This window comes from Triticum aestivum, chromosome 2A (assembly GCF_018294505.1).
Source record: "Triticum aestivum cultivar Chinese Spring chromosome 2A, IWGSC CS RefSeq v2.1, whole genome shotgun sequence".
In the NCBI taxonomy this organism is placed as follows: Eukaryota; Viridiplantae; Streptophyta; class Magnoliopsida; order Poales; family Poaceae; genus Triticum; species Triticum aestivum.
Window position 1 is genome coordinate 29087329 of NC_057797.1, and position 21754 is coordinate 29109082.

Below are 21754 nucleotides of genomic sequence, written 5' to 3' on the forward strand. Positions count from 1 at the left end.
TATTTAGACATAGAAGATGATGCACAACCCGGCCCCCGGAAAAGAAGGAAAAAAAAATGATCCAGTTCCAGTCGCGTTTGACTGTTCTGGGCCATCTCCTGGGCATGCGCCACCTTCTCCGATTTCTCCCACCCAACAACTTCTCCTAGATTCTCTCTCTCAAAAAAAAACTACTTCTCCTAGATGTTGCTCAAAAAAAAAAAAACTACTTCTCCTAGATTTTTTGAGAACTACTTCTCCTGGTTCACTCGTTCCTCCGGTCGAACACCTCTGAAACCTGCGAGATGGGAGGAGAAGGCGGGCTCCCGTGGTGGCTGCCCACCATCGGGTGCTCGCCGCCACCGTCTTCATCCGGCTCCTTCGCCGGAACCCTCGCCTTCCTCCTCCTCTCGCCGTGCCCGCAGCGCGCGCTTCTCGGCGCCATCGACCTCCTCTTCCTCGCCGCATCGCTCGTCCTCGCCGCCCTCTGCCGCCGTGGCGCCAACGGCGCGTCCCCTGAAAAGGATCCGCTGCTGCCCTCACCGACGCCGGACGTGCCGGTCCGGGCCACCGGCCGGCACGCCGTTGCCCTCGGTGCCTCCGCGGTCACCTCCGCGGCGTCTGTCGTCCTCCTCGCACTCGCGATCTTCCTCCTGCCGGCAGCAGGCACTACGCCGTGGCGCGTCGCGGGGTGCACCTTCCTCGCCGCCCACTGCGCCGCGCACGCCGCGGCCGCGTGGACCGTGCTCGCCTCGGCGAAACGAGCCTCCGCTCACCCTTGGCACCTCCGCGTGTTTTGGGTCGCCACCGCCCTCGGCGCCGTGCTATTCTCCGTCTCCGCGGCCCTCCGCTGCGCCGACGGCTCGCCGCTCCTCCCCGACGACGTCCTCGCCTTCGCCGGCCTGCTCGTGTCGCTTCCTCTCGCGTACGTGGCCATCACCACCTGCACAGCGCGTGATGAAGAGGCCGCCGAACAGGACCAGAACCCCAGCGCGGCGGTGGCGGCGACGCCGTACGTGACTGCGTCGTTCCTCTCGCGCGCGACCTTCAGCTGGATCAACCCGCTGGTCTCCAAGGGGCACGCCAACGAGTCCCTCGCCGACACCGACGTCCCGCCGGTGTCGCCAGACCACCGCGCCGAGTCTGCGTACGCTCTTCTCGCGTCCAACTGGCCGGCGGCAGCGCGAGGGTGGCGGAGCCCGGTGGGCGTCGCGCTGTGGCTGTCCTTCTGGCCGCAGTTCCTGCTCATCGCGGCGCTGGGGCTCGTGCAGCTGGCGGCCATGTACGTCGGCCCGTCGCTCATCGACCGGTTCGTCGAGTTCATCCGCCGGGGCGGCACGCCATGGGAGGGCCTCCGGCTGGTCGCCATCCTGATCGCCGGCAAGGCGGTCCAGACGCTGGCGTCGCACCACTACAACTTCCAGGGCCAGCTCCTGGGCATGCGCATCCGCGGCGCGCTGCTCACGGCGCTGTACCGCAAGTCGCTGCGGCTGTCCACCGGCGCGGCGCGCGCGCACGGCGCGGGCGCCATCGTGAACTACATGCAGGTGGACGCGTCGATGGTGTCCGGCGCCATGCACGGGCTGCACGGCCTGTGGCTGATGCCGCTGCAGATTGCAGTAGCCCTGTTCCTCCTGTACGCGTACCTCGGCCCCGCCGTGCTCATGACGCTCGCCGTGATCTTCGGCGTCATCGTGGTCACCGCGTTCGCCAACAAGCTCAACCTCGGCTACCAGTTCAAGTTCTTCGGCGCCCGCGACAGCCGCGTCAAGGCCCTGACGGAGATGCTCGGCAACATGCGCGTGATCAAGCTGCAGGCGTGGGAGGAGACCTTCGGCGGCAAGGTGCGGGAGCTCCGTCGGGCCGAGGTGGGGTGGCTGAAGAAGGTGATACTCTTCGTGTGCGCTACCAACGTGGTCTATTCCAGCGGGCCCATTGCCATGACAGTTCTCGTGTTCGGGACGTACCTCGCCGCCGGAGGGGAGCTCGACGCCGGCAAGGTGTTCACGGCCACCGCCTTCTTCCGCATGCTCGAGGGACCCATGAGCAACTTCCCGCAGACGATCGTGATGTCCATGCAGGCGTTCGTGTCGCTCGGCAGGCTGGACAAGTTCTTGGCGGATGCCGAGATCGACACCATGGCGGTGGAGCGTCTTGGCAGTGGCCCCGCCGGGGATGAGGTGGCCGTGAAGGTGCAATGTGGAGTGTTCGAATGGGACGTCCAGGGCGGCGATGGCGAGGAGAAGGATGTCAGAGGGGAGGAGCCGGTGCTGAAAGGGATCGAGGTGGAGGTGTGGAAGGGGGAACTCGCGGCGGTGGTCGGAGCGGTTGGCTCCGGCAAGTCGTCGTTGCTGTCCTGCATCATGGGAGAGATGCATAAGGTCTCCGGCAAGGTGAGTGCATGTACTCTTGTCTACTCCCTCTCATTTCAAAATAGTTGAAGTTCTAGTATTTTCCTAAGTCAAATATCTTTTAGTTTGACTGAGTTTATAAAAAATCCACAAAGATCTACGGTAATTTACCGGCTCAGTCTCTCGAAGATAATTTATAGTCGTAGGATGTGTGTTTTTGTGTTTATAGATCATAATAGAGCCTGTGATGATTTCTCAATTTCAAGATTTACCGACTCGGTCTCTCAAAGTTACTCATAGTGGTAAGGTGTGAGTTTATATGTTTATGGATCATAGGAGTGAGTGTTCGTATCAGGGCCCGCGTCTACATTGTGATCTACAAATATAATGAGAGTTTAAAGCACATATTTAATTGAGATTTCATTTCCATCATGGGAGATACACTCCTTGATATAGTAAGTTATTTTTCTTCTAGGGGCAAGAGTATCAATTAGGGTAAAAAACGCGTAGTTGGACTAGTCAAAACCACGAGTGCAAAGTAAACGAGAACAACTTAGTTTAAACTAAGGGATATTCTACTTTTCAGTGTAGTTGTTGTGTTCCTTTAGCATTGAAATATACAACACATAGTGTTATATTGTTTATATGCCTTACAACACTTCGCCATGTTGTAAGACACATAAGAAAGGAAAACATAAGGTAGGACCTCATTTTTCGTATCCCCAAAATTCCTATGGAATTAATCATCTCTACATGAATCTTCTGCTTCAAAATCAAAGTTGTACTAAAGCAGCGCCAATTAATATGATTGGCGGGAGTGAATTCTAAAAATAAACCGAGGAAAAGCTAGTTTGTTCCGTCGATGCAGCTGGGAGCTTTATTAGTCTTGGATCTGATGTCTTTTTCCCTGCGTGTTCGTGCCGCCTTCTCGCGGTATCCGACCAATTTGATATTTAGATTAGAAGCCGATCTGTCCAAAGACTTGACCCATGAATTTCCGATGTATCCTATGCAAACATCCTTGACCCGTAATGTGGATGCTAGTTGGATCCTGAAAGCTGTTGCCTGCTCTTGTACTCCGTCGCCTGTTTCTTGGTCCACCTTACTCAATACATTTCAATATTTGTGGTCGAGAAGAATCAAACAAGTAGTATGATAACCTAGAATCAAACAAGCAGGCAGGGCGTAGGCATGATTCCCTATCCTATAGAAATCGTAGACTAATGTATAAATAGTTAAATACAGAGGCATATGCCAGACGCATGTTCTCATACGGAATCCTCTGAACAGCGCAATCTGTTGTAAAATATGGCATGCATATGTCCTTCCTTCAGAGCTAGTACTCCAGAAGGCCAGAACGATGCTATGCCTTGTTGTAAAGTGTACAAATCCAAGAGGGCTGTAGAAAATTGTTGTGGACAGTTGAGAATTGCAGTACAACTTAGAAGACACTCCGGACACACTCTGTCTATGTATTTTCAGTTTTGGTTTTGGTTTGCAGATAAGCTCTGTTGGAATAGACGTTCAGTAGGAGAGCATGGATATTTGTCTAGGAAAAATTATCATACGGATCGTTAGCTCCACAAGCAGCCTGTCTTTTTCTTGCTACTTGGTCATACTTTGCCGATGATGATTTCAGTATTCAGGAGAAAAACCATGGAATTTTTACAATGGCACTGCATCTGCTTCTTGAACTTGTCCATCGACAAGAGTAGCCTTTATCTGCTTCTTGTATTGTAGCCGAATTACATGTACACACAGCAGCATCACTATCTTCTTTTCAAATCAGTTTAATTACTTTTCTGCGTTTGCCAGCATCTGTCTTATTTATATATTTTTTGTCTTCAATATACATAGGTTAGCGTGTATGGGACCACGGCATGTGTCACTCAGACAGCTTGGATCCGGAATGGAACCATTCAAGAAAACATTTTGTTTGGACAGCCGATGAATGCAGAGACATACAAGAAAGTCATACATGCTTGTTGCTTACAAAAAGATTTAGAAATGATGGAGTTTGGCGACCAGACTGAAATAGGGGAGCGAGGGATCAACCTAAGTGGTGGCCAGAAGCAGCGCATCCAGTTGGCAAGAGCAGTTTATCAAGATTGTGATATATATCTCCTTGATGACATATTTAGTGCAGTTGATGCTCATACTGGCTCAACTATCTTTAAGGTAAATAATCTATTGCTGCACGTCCTGTTTCTTTTCATGTACTGTTTCAGAATTCATATAGTTGATTAGGTTTGGGATAAATGCAACAATAACACAATTTAAATGTTCATGGGAAGCACCTGGAGAATATATTTTCAAATGATAAAGCATGATACCAGCTGCCACAGTATAGATGGTTTAGAAAATGTGCAGATATGGAAATTGAGATCTTGAGAAAAGTGCATTCGTGCGACATATTCGATTACTTGAACAAAAAAGGATGCTGCATTTGGCCATTGAATTATAATTTTGTTGATACCGGTCATCAAATATCAGTTTCTTTTGTTCTTTCAAATCTTTTTTTTTTCTAATGCTATTTATTTAGCTTTCTCATCACTACAGCAGTGCGAAAAGAAATAAAGGTTTGTGTGAAACTGAAAGTATAGGGCTATGACTAGAATATTGCTAGTATCTTAGCCAATTACTATTAAGTAGGACTAACAGGTAACCTTTCTCTGCAGGAATGTCTCAAGGGCCTACTCAAGAATAAGACTGTTTTGCTTGTTACTCACCAAGTGGATTTCTTGCGAAATGTGGATACTGTATTCGTAAGTTCCATTTTTCAACTGCGTGTATTGCTTTAGGAGGAAATAGAGTAGACATATATTCTTTCTGTAGAAAATAAGTGACTATGGTCCCTAAAAACTTTATTTGTATTTAGTGGCAATGTTTTCTTTGTTTCAGGGATAGGGAAAGAACAAATCTAGTGTTCATAACTATGGTCCCTAAAAACTTTATTTGTATTTCTCAAATCTATTTTTAATTTTCTTTACCTGTCAACATTTTCCATACTTCATATACCATGCTGATGATATTGACAGATAACAGAGATGAAACTGCATTATGCAGGTAACGAAAAATGGGGCGATCATTCAGTCAGGGATCTATGGCGATTTGCTAGATTCATGTTCAGATTTTCTAGCTCTTGTTGCTGCTCACCACAGTTCCATGGAAGGGTCAGGGGTGCAAGGCCACACTGTTCAGAACACAGAGAATTCTCCAGCCACGGGTAACTCCAAACCCATTAAAGAAAACAGCAATACGACCGCTATTGCTCCGAGCAATGAAGCTGGTTCTTCTAAGCTAATTGAGGAAGAGGAAAAGGAGAGTGGCCAAGTGAGTTGGCATGTGTACAAGCTATACATCACACAGGCTTGGGGTTGGTGGGGAGTTCTGCTCATTCTAGCCATATCTGTGCTGACAGAGGGATCCAGAATGGCTAGCAACTACTGGCTGTCATATGAAACATCAGGAGGCACCATATTTGACATTTCCATGTTTCTTGGTGTCTATGCGTCAATAGTTTCTGCTTCGGTTGTATTTCAGTTTATCAGCCTTCTTTTCATCGCCTTTTTGGGGCTTAAATCAGCGCAGGCCTTTTTCGGTAAGATGTTTAACAGCATTCTACGAGCTCCAATGTCATTTTTTGACACCACTCCTTCAGGAAGGATTCTAAGCCGGGTACGTCTTGTGAAGACATAGATTTTGTTTGTTACTGGTCATGTATACAATCTTTTGTTGAAGTATACCCTTGTGTATTCTTTCTGCAGGTATCAGCGGACCAAACTAAAATAGACACTGCCCTTCTATTCTATATGGGTATTGGTGTATCGATGTGCATTTCGGTGGTTAGCAGCATTGCAGTCACCTGCCAAGTAGCATGGCCGTCAGCCATAGCGGTGCTTCCCCTGCTGCTATTGAACATTTGGTACCGGGTATAATTCAGCTACTACAATACATCTTAGAGGACTCATTCTTCATATTACCAGCCCCTAACTGAATAATGAGGAAGTTGATTCCTAACTTTTCTTTATGTTTCAGAATCGTTATATTGAAACATCCCGAGGGCTAACTCGTCTCCAAGGAGTCACAAATGCACCAGTTATTGATCACTTAACGGAGACCATTTTGGGTGCTCCAACTATAAGGTGCTTTGGGAAGGAGGATGGATTTTACCAAACAAACTTGGACAGAATTAATTCAAATTTGCGTATGTCCTTCCATAACTACGCAGCTAATGAGTGGTTTGGATTTCGCCTGGAGCTAATTGGCACTCTTGTGTTGTCCATAACTGCTTTTCTCATGATCAGCTTGCCTAGCAATTTCATCAAGAAAGGTATTATTAAGTCTCCATTAATTGAGTATTTATAGAATTGCATTTCATAGGACAGAGTATACTTTATGATCATCATGTTCTATATGTTTTCTTGGTCTAAATTTACTTGTTTTCTCGAATCTGATATCAATTCTGTAGAAAATTGAATCTTGTGCCAATTCTTATTAAGCATTGAGGGTATGTCCAAATCACCAGGGTCACGAATAGAGAACTCCGATTTATGAATTGGAGTCAGTGAATCACAATTATTAGATTCTTCAATTGGTGGCCGGATTCGCAAAGCGGAGAGATTCCATCAAACTAGATTCTTAGAAGTGATGGGCAGTGAACCGAGCAAACTAAATCTGCAACTCTCATGTTACTCAAGAACAAGTCAACTCATTTAGCATAGAAACTAACTTCGTTAATTGTCTATACAAAGGAACTATTCTAGTTTGATTATGTGAAATGTTTATTAGAGGGGGAAGCCCGGTGCACGTAGCTCCCGCTTGTGCAGGGTCCGGGGAAGGGTCCGACCACTTTGGATCTATAGTACACAGCCTTTCCCTTCATTTCTGCAAGAGGCTGTTTTCAGGATTTGAACCCGTGACCTCATGGTCACAAGGCAACAGCTTTACAGCTGCACCAAGGCTCCCCTTCCCCAGACCCTGCACAAGAGTTTCTTAACGCACATAATCGTAGCACATTCATATCTGTGATAAACTAACTCGTGCAACAGCTATGTTTGTGGACTAGCTAGTTGGTAGTAATTACCAATTGAGATATGAAACCAGCCTAACACTTGTTGATTGTGACACAACATTAATTAATGATTGGGCTAAGCCTTTTCTGGTGTACTTGAAGTCTTGAACCAACAAGACAAGTTTAGTGCTAGCTGTTCTGTGTACCATAAGAAGTGAAGAAGTGCTTGCTTGGTGCAGTGGCAAAGATTTTGGCCCTATTCAAGAATTCGTCTGATTAAGCAGTTAACTTGCCGATTAGTCCCTACTCGTAGGGTCACCGAGTAGCCGATAAACTGATAAATCGTCCGATTAATAGATTAAATGGAAAATTAGCCTATTAATCCCCTACACGCCAGCCAACTAAGCGGCTACCAGTTAACGATTTCCTTAACAATGGTTTTTGGACTGGTGAACATAGGAACTGGACAAATTTTCTTAATGTTTGTTATTCAGGCACTGTATAGTTAGTTCTTTGTGACCTTCAAATGCATCAGGTCATCCCGTCATTGATATTTACTGTTTCTGATGTAGAATTTGTCGGCATGTCCCTTTCCTACGGCCTTTCTCTCAATTCCTTGGTGTACTTTGCAATTTCAATAAGTTGTATGCTAGAAAACGATATGGTCTCGGTGGAGAGGGTGAATCAGTACAGCGCTCTTCCTTCTGAGGCAGCATGGGCAGTGTCAGATTGTCTCCCCTCGGCAAATTGGCTGCAGCGAGGAGATATTGACATAAAGGATCTAGAGGTCAGTTTTTTTTTCTTTGTTGATTCTTCCTTTAGCAAGTGTTTCTTATCACTATTATTTTCTAGGTGATTGATAAAAGTTAGCCACAAAATACTATTCTTTTCAGGTTAGGTATCGACCAAACACACCTCTGATTTTGAAAGGCATTACGATAAGCATCCGCAGTGGAGAAAAGATAGGAGTTGTGGGAAGGACCGGCAGTGGCAAGTCAACCTTAGTCCAGGCATTGTTCAGGCTTGTGGAGCCTGCAAAAGGCCAGATTGTCATCGATGGAGTAGATATTTGCACTTTGGGTCTTCATGATCTGAGGTCTCGCTTTGGCGTGATTCCTCAAGAGCCTGCGCTCTTCGAAGGAACCGTGAGAAGCAACATTGACCCAATTGGGCAGTATTCTGAGGCCGAGATATGGCAGGTACAGTACAGGTTATATAGCCGCTGTGTGTTTCACTACATAAACTTCCCATTTGATACGCCGAGTAATCCATGTGTTCTATTGTTCTTAATGTGATTGTTCCTATGCAGGCCCTTGAGTGCTGCCAGCTAAAAGACACTGTAGCTGCAAAACCTGAGAAGCTTGATGCACCAGGTATGCTAATTACACGGGAATCTCGATTCTATGCAGAACATACGACTAAGTGATAGTACAATGCAAAATAGTAGTCTAGGCTTTATAATATCTAGAATCACTACGTTTGTGGTATGATCCTATAGTGATCCTGATCTTGAAATACACAAATTCAATCCTTGCATAGATACAGGTCCATCAAATGGTAATGTATTTTGCAGCAGGGAACCAAATGACATTGTTATTATAGGTTAATGCACAAATTTGATGATTTTCAGTGCAGTCTAGGCAATCATTTCCTATTCTTTGGTAATAACAGCGGACAAATACTTGTTGCTTGTTGTTTTGTAGTTGCCGACATGGGGGAGAACTGGAGCGTGGGACAGAGGCAGCTTCTCTGCTTCAGCCGAGTCATACTGAAGCGCAGTCAGATCTTGTTCATGGATGAGGCGACCGCTTCTGTCGACTCCCAAACGGACGCGGCCATCCAGAGGATCATCCGGGAGGAGTTCCGGGAGTGCACCGTCATCAGCATTGCTCATCGTGTCCCGACCGTCATGGACAGCGACAGAGTTCTGGTGTTGGATGCAGGTAGGCTGTGGCTTTACACGGATGACCTACTTCTAGCTTCTACCACAGTGGTTTCCCAACAAGGAAATTGCGCTTCTGTTTGAATTCTGAATGTATTTTACTGTTTCAGGGTTAGTGAAAGAGTTTGATGCTCCATCCAAGCTGATGGGAAGGCCATCGGTTTTCGGGGCTATGGTTCAGGAATATGCGAACCGCTCTTCTAGCGAGCAGGCAACCCATGGATGATGCACATGTCTTGGTGGCAAAGCCGAATAATGTAGATTGAGATACAAGCGGCAGAAGTTTAGGCATATAATTAGGGGTGTGATAGATGATTTCTAGAGGAAAATGTGGTATGTTTTGCTGCCATATGTGTAAAATCAAAAGAGGAAGGAATGTCTCTTATTCAAAGTAAAAGAAAACCCACTTCATGCATATTTTCACACAAAGGTGTTTTTTCTCCTAGACATATACATATATTACTGAGAACATAGTTTTCTCTAATGAAGAAGATATTTTTCTATTTGTTAATTTCATGCTTTTTGCTTACATTCAGTTCGTTGACTTTGTGACGATAAATTGTGAGGTATTATGACTGCATTTGCATGCTCTGTAGAAGCATTTTCTGTTCCTCCCAGGGTACATGCGTTTTATAACTGCTCACACTAAAATTTTGACCAGAGATAATCTAAAGAAAATACAACATTTTACAAAATACATGATTTTTTATAAATGGATGCGTGAACACTTCTAAATTTCATGAACAATTTTTTAAAATCATCAACAGTTCTAAAAATTACATTAATAGTTTTATCTGTTAACACACATTTTTAATTATATAAACATTATTTATACAATCTGTGAACATTTTAAAATCCATTGAATATCTAACTTGGCATGCTTGTTTTTGCTTTCTATTTTTACACCCAATGCCCAGCTTCTATACACAATATACACAATATATCCCCACATGGAGGGTCCCAGACACAATATACACAATTCTGCTGAAAGTGATACCAGTCCAGTATTTCTCTCTCTCCCTAGATCTGGATGAGTCGGCACTGGGTACCTGCCCGTATCAGGTGTCTCCGTGCGCTCGACGTCCTCTCGGAAAAATACATCACAATAGCGCTCCCTACTTTAAGAATAGACGAAGTTTCAAAGCACAGTGACATGGTGTTTTCGGAAATGTTACAACCATTGTGCCCACAAATTACCGTGATTCAAAAATATTTGCCACACTAGAGATATTTTACTTAACTTAACCTTGTACACGCCTATAGAGCTATAGGATTTAAAATTCCACATATTTAATATCTATGAACTCATATTATTTCACGGACATGTTCACTACGCTAAAGATGTTTCCCTTGCATTTGCGAGAGCCACATTCCTAGTTAGTATGAAAGGAAATCAATCCTTGTGCCTCATTGAAGTATCTTTGAGGTAATGGCTAGATGCCGGAGATTGCTCGTGCTTGGAGAGCAGGTCGATGACATCTTTGATAGATGGACGGTCGTCACGCGCCGTCTCGACACATGTTAGCCCGGTGATCATGACACGCTCCATCTGCCACCACCACTGATTCAACTCCCCTCTCAGCCGCTCATCCACCATCTCGAGGATGGCTTTTCTGCTGTGAGACTCCGTGACGGCCGCGATGAGGGTGTTCCGGTGTGCTGCCGTTCCCGGGACGGACGGTCTCACGCCAGTGGCCACCTCTAGCAGCACCAACCCAAAGCTGTATATATCAGAGGCAGAGCTCAGCGTGCCGAGCTCGATGTACTTGGGGTCCATGTAGTCCGTACTCCCGATAACGGTTGTCCGAGGAGTACCCCCGCCTCCATGGCGGATGACCTGTCTTACGAGTCCAAAGTCGCCGAGCTTGGCCTCAAAGCCCTCTCCCAGCATCACGTTGCTGGGCTTTATGTCCCGGTGCAACACGTACCTCTTTGTTGAGTCATAGGCACCATTGTGGAGGTAGTCAATGGCGGCTGCGATACCGAGAAGGATATTGTACCTCTGCGGCCATGTCAATATTCTCCCACTAGCGCCGCCATCATGGAGATGGTCGCTGACGCTACCGTTGGGTTCGAGCTCGTAGACGAGCACCAACCGGCCACCATCGTCGCACCATCCGATGAGCCGTAGGAGGTTCTTATGGCGCAGCTGGCATATGGTCTCGATCTCATGCACGTAGTTCTTCCGGTTCTGCTTCAATGTTGGATGCCGCATCTCCTTCACCGCCACCTCCCGCAGGTCTGGCACAAGTAGCAACCCTCTGTACACGTCACCGAAGGAACCCTTGCCGATCTTCCTATCTTGCGAGAAGTTGTCTGTCGCCGCTACCAGCTCAGAGTAGGAGAATTTTCTTGCAACTTTGATTTTTTTCCGTGATTGAATAACATGGTTAGTTGGTACTGATCGAGTGACTTTTCTAATTAAATAAATAAAATCCATGATACATATATTTACCTTGCAAACAATTTCCATCGAGGCACCGTCTTGGCCTTTTCATAAATTTAGTATAGAGAAGAGCGAGAAGAGCCGCTAGTAAACCGGCTAATAAAACTGCCGAAACAGCTAGGAATATCACCCACATTTTTGTCTCTGTGTGAGATGGATCTGTTAGAAAAATAACAATCGATTATTGTCTTATTTTTGGTGCTAAATTGTAAGGTCATTACAAAAACATAAATCTAGCTTAACTATAATTCTAACAATTTACCCTACAGAAAACTTCAAAACTGCAAACAATTTCTGTCGAGGCACCATCCATTTTCCCTCCTGAAACATTGGCTTGGCTCATATATTAAGCTAATTCTTTTAGGCTCGCCAAACTCTCTAAACCATCATGTCCCGGTTTGCCAACCATTATGATGGAAAATTTGTTGTTGTAAAATGTTAGAATATGAATCCAAAATCATGTAGTTTATACACACATTCTTACAAAAAGTATGACGTCTACAAACTATGCAAAGAAAAGAAAGATATTTACCGTGTACATCACAAATGTTAATATTTTGTAACCAATATATATACACAAATATACTTCATCTTGTAAACTACATGTATTAAAAAATCAAAATTTTAGGACTTGTCAGCATAATTTTGTTCTGCATGAACCGATCGGTGGGTGTGAGAACTGGGGAAGGAGGAAATTACTCCGGGGTATGGTACTTTTAGAGGTTAAGGCTTAGTTTTAGGTCGCTAAATGATGTTGTGATGTGATTATTTTATGAAATACTATGAAATTTTTCCAAGAAGAAAAAATACTATTCAAACAACCACTAAAATAGGAGGAAATGGGTTGGGTAAACGGGATTATGATTAACAAGACTCCACCGTGTTATCAAACACAAGCTAATTGATCCGAACTAGTAGCTTCACTGGGAGTGAATTTCTTCCTTTTTTTTTCAAATTTATTCCTCTTTCTCACATAACCAAAATTTTAATTGAAAAAGTAATAACACTCAAATCACATTTAAACATCAATCTAATTAACAATATGGATTTCAACATGGTCCCCTCAATCTCAGCTCTAAGATCTTAAGAAGCATGATGTGTGGCAATTGAAGATGAAGACAATTGGCCGAACGGACGTGAGAGTCGATTCAGGTGCATGTGATAACGTGATGTTGCCATGCAACATTGGCAAGGTGTCACATTTTGTGATGGACCAGCAGTAAACTAGCTAGTCCACATACATATACGGTAGAACAGAAGTTTTTTTTATTCTTATGGCATAGGGATAAGATCGATAATAATCCAATCAAGACCCTTGATTGGTGATGTGTAATGTTCTAGAAGGAGGTTGATCGGATGGGGTCCACACCAACAAGAGGCTAGAGTGATGAGAATGTCACATCACATTAGGGATGGTTATACTTGGTTAAGTTTATTAATTAAGTTATTGCCTATATGCAAAATAAAATATCTAATTAAATTTCAAACCGTGGGAGTAAATCAATAGATGAAAACATCAAGTTCGACATGTGGTTATTTGGGTTGTGCTATCTTTTTCCTGAAGAAAAATAAAATAGAAGAATATGTAGGAGATCTACATTAGTGAAGAAGGAAAAAAACAGCTAAATTCAGATTAAGAGGATATAAACTTGGGTTTTGAGTTTTAAAATTGTCTATCGGTAAAGAGGCTAAGCTAGAGACATGAGAATGTCGCATAATTTTTGGGATGAGTATAGTTGGTTAGGTTTATCCTAGTGAAGTTTAGATTAATATACAAGCCATTATAGTGTGCTGGGTCGTTTTGGTATGGAAAAAAATGAAGTTAATACACAAGCCATTATAGTACTGAAATATATATACTTAAGTACGCCAATGACAGGAGGATGCAAAAGCTTTATGTTTTTATTAGTCTCCACCGTGTGATCAATTATGCGATCTCGACTCTTGGTACGTGATGTGTGCTGTTACTGAGCGAAGTCGAATGGCGTCCACACCAACAAATAGGCTACGTAAACTCACAAATTATTGGGGATAATCTCAACTTATTAGGTTTAGTGAAGATAGCTATTTTTCCTACTATTTATAAATCTAGCTTAACTATAGTTCTAACAGTTTACCCTACACAAAATTTCAAATATATAGGAAGTCCATTTTTCCCTCCTGAAACATTGGCTTGGCGCATATATAAGCTAATTCTTTTAGGCTCACCAAACTCTCTAAATCATCATGTTGCCAATCTTTGTGAAGGAAAATTTGTTGTTGTAAAATGTTAAGATATGAATCCAAAATCATGTAGTTTATACACATATTCTTACAAAACGTATGACCATCTACAAACTATGCAAATAAAATAAAGATATTTACCGCTACATCACAAATGTTAATATTTTGCAACCAATATATGCACACATATTTTACTCCATCATGTAAGCTACATGTATTAAAAATTTCAAATTTTATTGGATTTGTTACTATAATTTTGTCCTTACATAAGCTAGTCGATGGGTGTGAGAATGGAGGAAAAGAAAATTGCTCTTGTGTTTGATACTTTGAGAGGTTAAGGCTTAGTTTTAGGTAGCTAAACGATGTTTTGATGTGATTATTCTATAAAATAGTATGAAATTATCGCCACACAACCACTATAAATAGGAGGAAATGGGTTGGGTAAACAGGATTATGATTTACAAGAATCTACTGTAATATTAGACATAGTTTATGTGAGCCAAAAGAATTGTGAGCCAAGCCAGTAGCTTCATTGGGAGTGAATTTCTTCCTTTCTTAAAATATGTTCTTCTTTCTCACATAAACAAAATTTAAATGAAAAAGTAATATCACGGAAATTGCATTGAAAAATCAATCTAATTAACAATATGGATTTCATCATGGTCCCCTCAATCTCAGCTCTAAGATCTTAGGAATCATGATGTGGACTGGCAATTGAGCATGAAGACGATTGACCGTACAGACGTGAGAGCCGGGGCAGGTGCACATAATGGCATGATGTTGCCATGCAACATTAACAGGGTCGTACGTTTTGTCATGCACCAATAGGAAACCAACTAGTGCACGTACATATGCAAAAGAAGCTTTATGTTTTTATTCTCGTGACTTAGGGATAAGATCGATAATAATGCAATCAAGACCCTTGCTTGGTGATGTGTAACGTTCTAGAAGGAGCTCGATCAGATGGGATCCACACCACCAAGGGGCTAGAGTGATGTGAATGTCGCATCACATTAGGGATGATTTATGATTATAGTTGGTTAGGTTTATTAGTTGAGTTTAGCTTGCCACATGCAAAAGAAAACATCGAACTACTACAATCTAGAAAATACTCCCTCAATCCAAAAAATGTGTTGTGGCTGAACCAAAGCCACGACCCATTTTTTGGATTGGAGGAAGTATCAAATAAAATATCAGACCGGGGGATTAATTAATAGATGAAAATACATCAAATTTGACATGTGATTATTTGGGTTGTTCTATGTTTTTTCAGAAGAATAATAGAGCAGAGCATGCAGGAGAGCTATATCGAGGGAAATGCAGCCAAATTCAGATTAAGAGGATTTAAAGTTGGCTGGTGAGTTTTAAACTTGTCTATTTGTAAAGAGGCCAGCTACAGACATGAGAATGTCACATCAATTTTGGGATGATTATAGTTGGTTAGTTAATACATAAGCCATTATAGTACTGAAAGATATATACTTAAGTACGCTGATGACAGGATGTTTTTATTAATTTCTGTCGCACGCGATCAATTATGGACTCTTGGTACGTGACGTCTGCTGTTTGTGAGCGAAGTCGAATGGCGTCCGCACCAACAAATAGGCTACACACATAAAGTGACAAATTATTGGGGATAATCTCAATTCATTAGGTTTATTGTCTTTTTGATATAGGACCCTCCTAACTGGCGAACGTTCGCCAGCGGAAGTGGCACATGCGAACAATTCGATGGCAGTTATAGTTGTGATGAAGTGGGGAGAGGTGACATTTTCTTCAGAAGACATGACATTTTCTTCCCGAGAAGGCAATTTTCGTCTAAATAATGCGGTCATTTGATCCCGTTTTACAACTAAAACTGACGGTAAAAATGGTTCACTTGCCAGCCCCCTTACAGCGAACGTTCGTCGGGGACAATTACCGTTGATATATTGGTAAACCTTATGGGAAGATTAGAAATTCGTTCATGCAGCTGGTGTGACATCGTTAGATTTGAAGTGGGTTACCTGTGGAGTGGAAGGACCAAGCGAGCAGCTGGTGCGACTCGCAAAGGACACCGGTGGCCGCGGAGAACCCGACGGCGGCGTCCTGTACAAGGCCGGCGTTGTCTCTGAGATCCATGGTGGCGTTGAACTCGTACGTAGTGCTCGACTCGGACGCCAGCTCGGTTTTCCGAAGCGCCACCTTCATCACCTTGGACTCGCCGTCGTACGTGACGCTCGCCAACATGATTCCATGTAGGCTGAACGGCGGCAGGCTTCTGGTCCGGTTGGACCTGATGCCGTTGACGTCGACGCCGATGTGGTCGCCACCGCTGGCGCCGTCCCCGTTCGAGGGATCCCAACCGTGGTTCCAGCGAGTGTCGAATTCGACAGCGAGGGTGTGCGGCGGGCGGCGCGAGTCGGCGGTCCCCGTGCTGTTGGGGTTGCTGAAGAGCCCGAGGAGGCCGCCGTCCGAGCCGGGTGGAGGGGTCGTCGCCGGGAAGGGCCCGAGGAAGAACGCCATGCCGTCGCCCCGTGAGAGGTTGTCCGTCCTGTCGCTGTCCTGGACGATGGCGAAGCGGAAGCTGGTGGTGAAGCTAGCCCTCCTGCCGGTGCGGTCGTCCCAGAGGCGCACGGGCTTTCGGTGCACGACGCGGCCGGTGAGGTTGGAGCTGTCGTCGGTGAGGATGATCCGGTCGCGGCCGGCGTAGGAGGCGTTGATGAATTTGAGCTGCTTGCGGTCCCTCGGGACAGTGAAGTCGTAGTCGAAGGACAGCGCGGCGGCGCGAGGAGTCGCGTAGGCGGCTAGAAATAAGATGTAGCAGCTGATCAGGTAGTACGTGGGTATGAGGATGCTTCTTGCATGGGCCATGGCTGCAGCTAGCTAGTGATCAGCACATATCATTTGGCTTGCTCATGCAGGACGATGCTGGGGGTGAAGTATTTATTAGTTTGATTCAAGTATAGTGGACTAAGACCCTAGAGACAATTGCAAGCTTGACGAGGAATACTATTTGGATTAGTCAAGTCAAACGTTTATACATATAATAAATAAATGAAAGGATGCCTAAGAGAATATATAAATGGATTTGCTAATTCTTGTCTAGATGAGAATTAACAAAGTCCCCCGCAAAAAAAAAAGACAATTAACAAAGTCTAGTCTAGCTTTTACACTCCTTGATTAACCGAATAAAAAAGAAAAGAAAAAAATCACTACAAATATTATGGTGAAATCCAACAGATGATACATAGTTATTTTTTATCTAGATGAGAGCTAAACACACCCAATTTTCCTCATGCCGTGCCGCCTCTAATTGGCATCCCTCTAAGCTTTGCCCCTCCCTCCTCACCTCCGTCTCTACCGCTTGCAGTGTCATCCCGTCTCCAGCGAGGTCCTGGCTTGGCCTTGCCAGAGTTGATGCTCACCGTTGGGCTCCTCACGTTGGCACCGTCTTCAGCGTCGGTGGAATCGACTGATGCTTGCAAAATTTTCAGGCACTTCATGTTTAGCAAATCCGAAAATGAAATGTATACCCCTCGAATTGGCATGTTATGATAGCTTCAACTATCTTCCTAGATCACCTCATTAGAAATCCCCATTTTGGGACCGACTCTTTAACAAAGATTAGCATGTTGGTACCATTTTTCATGTCAAAATTTGGCATTTTTTGGGGTTTATTTGATAGTATATTGAAGTCATTTAGTGCATATAATTAATTTTTGAACTACAAGAAAAGGAAAGGAATTCCAAACCTCAGGGTGCCAAGACTCGACTCTGAACAATATGGAGATTAATGGTTTTTAATTCTGAAAATGAAAACAAAGTCTTTAAAAACATGAAATTTGGCATGGTGGGGTTTCTACCCCTGTGTGGAAATACTTTTGGAAAATCTTGGTCCCACATAGATATTTAGTGTTTTTGTGGCTAGCTTTTCATAATAAAATTCTTACCAGAGATAATCTTTGTAAAAGGCATCCTGTTAATAATATGACATGTCTATTTTGTGGTGAAAATGAATCAGTCCGACATTTGTTCTTTGATTTTATAGTAGCCCGAAAAATCTGGGAAGATATTGCTGAATCTTTTGGGAGTATCCCGAGGATATGGCTGAGTTATCTAGTTTTTGGAGTACTAATAATAAGAAATCTGTTGTAAATATTGCTTGCGTTGCTGCCATTTGGAGCATTTGGACCATGCGTAATGATATGTTATTTCAGGCCGTGCCGTGGACAAGTACCCTTGTGATCTTGGGAAAAGCCAGCTCTTTACTACATCAGTGGAAGGTCCTTTGTGCGGGCGATCAGTCAGTACTACTACTATGGCGCTGTCTCCTGCTCCAGGACCGTCGAAGAGGCGAGCTACTGCGAATCGCCTGGACCGAAAACTAGGAGATGGCGTGGTGGTTGGACTAGGCAGCTTCATGCTGACAGCTCACTCGGGCTGATTCTGGAAAGCTAAGCTGATGTAATAGGCCTAGTTTATTTTTTCCCTCGTCTAGAAGTTGCAAAGAAGAGATGCTTAAAAAGTTTGCTCAGGCCCTGTGTGACTGATCCTATTTGCTGTAGCTTCTTTTCTGATCCTGCTACTCTGGCTAGATCCGAGAGCTTTGAAAATGTTGGCTTGGGTGCTTTGCCCCGTTTTTAATAAAAATGGGGTGGGGAGAAACCCCTTTTCATCAAAAAAATTTTGGGATGGTGTCATCATATGGCATTAATATGTCATGATAAAAGTTTGAGAAGATTTTTCAAAAGTTTTGACGTACAATTCTAATTTGAAATCAGACCATCTTCGAGGAAGAATCTAGATTTCGAGAGGGAACGGGTCATATGTGAAGGTGAAGTGACGATTGCTCTTACTACTTTGTTTCGATCATCGTGAGCTCAGAGATTGTTGACCTCCTTCTAGAAGTCACTCGAGTACAAGTATTGCAGTATGAATTAATTTTCCCAGAATGCAATGAAAATAAGTTAAAAAGCATAATGATGGTACTGGCATAATAATAGTGACTTAGGCTATCATTTACATGTGCATGTGTTTGCTTGGTTCGGCTTAGTAGAAGGAGGTGAGTTGGAGAACACATAGTAAGTGAATACGTCTTTCGTGTTGTTTATTTTATCTTTTTGCAAGGGACTTTCATTTTCCTTAATGCAACAAAAAATTGTTGACTAGAGCAGAGACATCCTCACTACCTTGTGGGACATATATACAATGAGAGTCTATTCGCCATTAACTCTTAGAGTGTGAGGTTTCGGTCATGGCTGTGACGTGGTTGCCCATACTTTTGTTATTGATAGACATTGGCCACAAATTATTAATGAGTGGTCCAATTTTGGTTGCTACATAAACATCATACATAGATCTCTGAATACATGCAGTTAGTACTGCAACTTTTCGTCGCTGATCTTCGGAAGTGTGAAGGAGTTATGTAGCCTTTGAGGTATACGGTGCAACGTGGATGGACCAGAAGAGTAAGGAGGAATATAGCTGGAATTCTGCGTCCAAGAGAGGGACGTGCGTGCTCATGTGCATGAAGATTGACCAGTTCCTTTGCCCAGTCAAAAAGGAGCGCTTACACACTGCATGATGGAGATGATGGACGCAGCTGGCCGGCTATAGATGTCGTTGGGTGTGTGAGCTCTCCAGTCTGGGAGAGAGATGACGGATTGTGCTGAGCATTGCCTTACGTAAAATAATTTAGGGCCTCATCCTATAGGATTAGAAAATCACAAGAATTTGTAATCAAAGTGTGTGCTACCGGCAAGAAAACAAAGAAATTGCACCCTTCAATATAGGGTGCAAAGCAATCCTTTAGAAATTTTCCTAAGGATGATTTCAATCCTGCCGATCAAACAACCTATGTAGAAATAATTTCTAAGGATCCAAATCCTATGAAGATCATTTGAATCAAACAATCCCTAAAACTTAGTTTGCGCTGAGCCTGGGCCTTGCCTCATTCTGCGAAAGAACACAGCACGCTAATATGTGTGTGATCCTGAAGTCATTTTCCGAATGTTACATTTTAGTCCGTGCGAACGTCTGCCATAGATTTCCGTGTGGTCCTTCCGCTCTTGCCGAATGCGATATGTGTGTGGACATACGTTGACTGACTTCAGTATGGATAATACTTGGGACTAAATCAATTTAGACGCCCAACGAAAGGAGGATTGGCTGCATGCATCTTTCAGATGCAGAGGCCGGGGGTGAGCCTCCTTTTCCAAAAAAAACAAAAGGAGGATTGACGAATAGAGATGGAATATTGCTTCCTGTATCAAATCATCAAGAGAGTATCACATTGTTACATTTGTGTTAATTTCAAGAATTTGCATCAAATTATTGTCCCACATCGCGCTGAGAAGCTAATTATTGTGATGTGGACATACTGTCTATTAAGGGAACCAATGGGAGAATTGCCTATTGTATTTGCGTTAATTAAAAAGGGGTTTATGCAAATAAAAAAATTTAGAAAAGTATATTTTTCGTCCCTCAACTCTTCCGAAAGTTTAGAAATAGTCCTCAACTCCAAAACCATAAAACTTTAGTCCCTTAGCTTCCAAAACTGGATAAGTATAGTCCCTCGTGCCGCTTCGGGTGGTTTCCATCTGCCGTGAACCGTAAATCAATGAACAATAAAATAAAACAATAGCAACAATTTTTTTAAATCTGAATTTTCTTGACATCGAAGATACTCGTGTGCGCAAGATGTGTGCAAATTTCTGTGGTGTTTGGACGTTCGAGCCGCTTGTGGGAAAAAAGTAGAGGAAACCTTCCCTAGGGTGAATAGTAAATTCAAAAAAATAGCAACACAATTCAAAAAATAAGAATTTTTTGGCATCATTCTCGGGTGCGTAAGGTGTGTGAAATGTTTCGTGATTAAATGACATCCGAGGAGCTCTAGCAATAAAACAACAACATAGTGCACTTTTTCAAAGTTTCTTTCTGAGCCTTTTTTTTGCCATGGGCTCCTACAATGTACAAACACCACCAAAGTTTTCACATAGCTTGCACACCCAATAATCTTGGTCGCCAAAAGAAATTAACATCTTTTTTTGAATTGTTTTACTACTTTTTTTAATTTACTGTTTACCCTAGGACAGTTTTCCTTAGTATTTTCTACCACAAGCTCCACGAATGTCAAAACACCACAAAAATTTATTGTTCACCCTAGGGTAGTTTTCCTTAGTATTTTCTACCACAAGCTCCTCGAATGTTTTTCAAATTTACTGTTCATGCCGTACGGAAACCGCACGAAGCGAGGGACTAAACTTATTCAGTTTTAAAGTAGAGGGACTAAGTTTTGTTGGTTTTGGAGTTGAGGGACCATTTATACACTTCCGTAAGAGCTGGGGGGCGAAAAGATAAAATTACAAACTTCTCTTTCAACCCTGTGGTTTTTCGTATGCTCCAAGCTACCACCGCAATGATTTCTATTAAGCAAGGTAGACAGGGAGTATCCCTAAAGATGATGATTTAATCAAGCTGAGAGATACCGCTATTGCTTGAAGACATAGGAGGTCCCAATATTGTTCAGCGAAAAACAGTCCCAAGCGAATTGATGTTTTTTCAGCATGTTCTTTTGGCAGAAACATAGATATAGCTATGTAGATGTTTGCTCCTCCTGCTTAATTTTTTTCAGTGTTCACTGTATCACTGAGTAGGAGCTAAACGAACACTTGTGCTTGAATAGGTTCTTTTCCATAGCCATTTGAACTTAGGTGGACTATGTTGATGATCTACTAAGCTCTTACTAAAAGAATCATGGAAAAAAATTAGCGGGAATTCCAAACATATACATTGATCAGATTGTCGTTATGTTGCAT

At 43.5% G+C, this 21754-nt stretch overlaps 2 protein-coding genes across 2 annotated transcripts; one reads left to right on the plus strand and one right to left on the minus strand.

Moving 5' to 3' along the window:
* The first annotated feature begins 226 nt into the window (after window positions 1-226).
* On the plus strand, window positions 227-9797 carry LOC123187175 (ABC transporter C family member 4). The gene is made up of 11 exons (XM_044598958.1): window positions 227-2372; window positions 4188-4508; window positions 5009-5095; window positions 5397-6008; window positions 6098-6262; window positions 6369-6663; window positions 7917-8131; window positions 8238-8543; window positions 8654-8717; window positions 9048-9287; window positions 9397-9797. The coding sequence occupies exons 1-11, from the start codon at window positions 285-287 to the stop codon at window positions 9510-9512; spliced, it is 4509 nt and encodes a 1502-aa protein (XP_044454893.1). The 5' UTR covers window positions 227-284; the 3' UTR covers window positions 9513-9797.
* Window positions 9798-10455: 658 nt separating this feature from the next.
* Window positions 10456-16825, minus strand: LOC123184463 (L-type lectin-domain containing receptor kinase IX.2). The gene is made up of 3 exons (XM_044596568.1): window positions 15962-16825; window positions 11742-11891; window positions 10456-11644 (listed from the first exon to the last, which is right to left on the minus strand). Exons 1-3 carry the CDS (start codon window positions 16806-16808, stop codon window positions 10680-10682), a joined length of 1962 nt encoding a protein of 653 aa, XP_044452503.1. The 5' UTR covers window positions 16809-16825; the 3' UTR covers window positions 10456-10679.
* Window positions 16826-21754: the final 4929 nt, after the last annotated feature.

Coding starts and splice junctions, on each gene's coding strand:
- LOC123184463 (XM_044596568.1), bottom strand. CDS start 16,808: ATGGCCCATGCAAGAAGCATCCTCATACCCACGTACTACCTGATCAGC. Junction 11,892..15,961: donor TTGGTCCTTCCACTCCACAG/GTAACCCACTTC, acceptor TTTTTCTAACAG/ATCCATCTCACACAGAGACA. Junction 11,645..11,741: donor CGATGGAAATTGTTTGCAAG/GTAAATATATGT, acceptor AAAAAATCAAAG/TTGCAAGAAAATTCTCCTAC.
- LOC123187175 (XM_044598958.1), top strand. CDS start 285: ATGGGAGGAGAAGGCGGGCTCCCGTGGTGGCTGCCCACCATCGGGTGC. Junction 2,373..4,187: donor TGCATAAGGTCTCCGGCAAG/GTGAGTGCATGT, acceptor CAATATACATAG/GTTAGCGTGTATGGGACCAC. Junction 6,664..7,916: donor TAGCAATTTCATCAAGAAAG/GTATTATTAAGT, acceptor TTTCTGATGTAG/AATTTGTCGGCATGTCCCTT.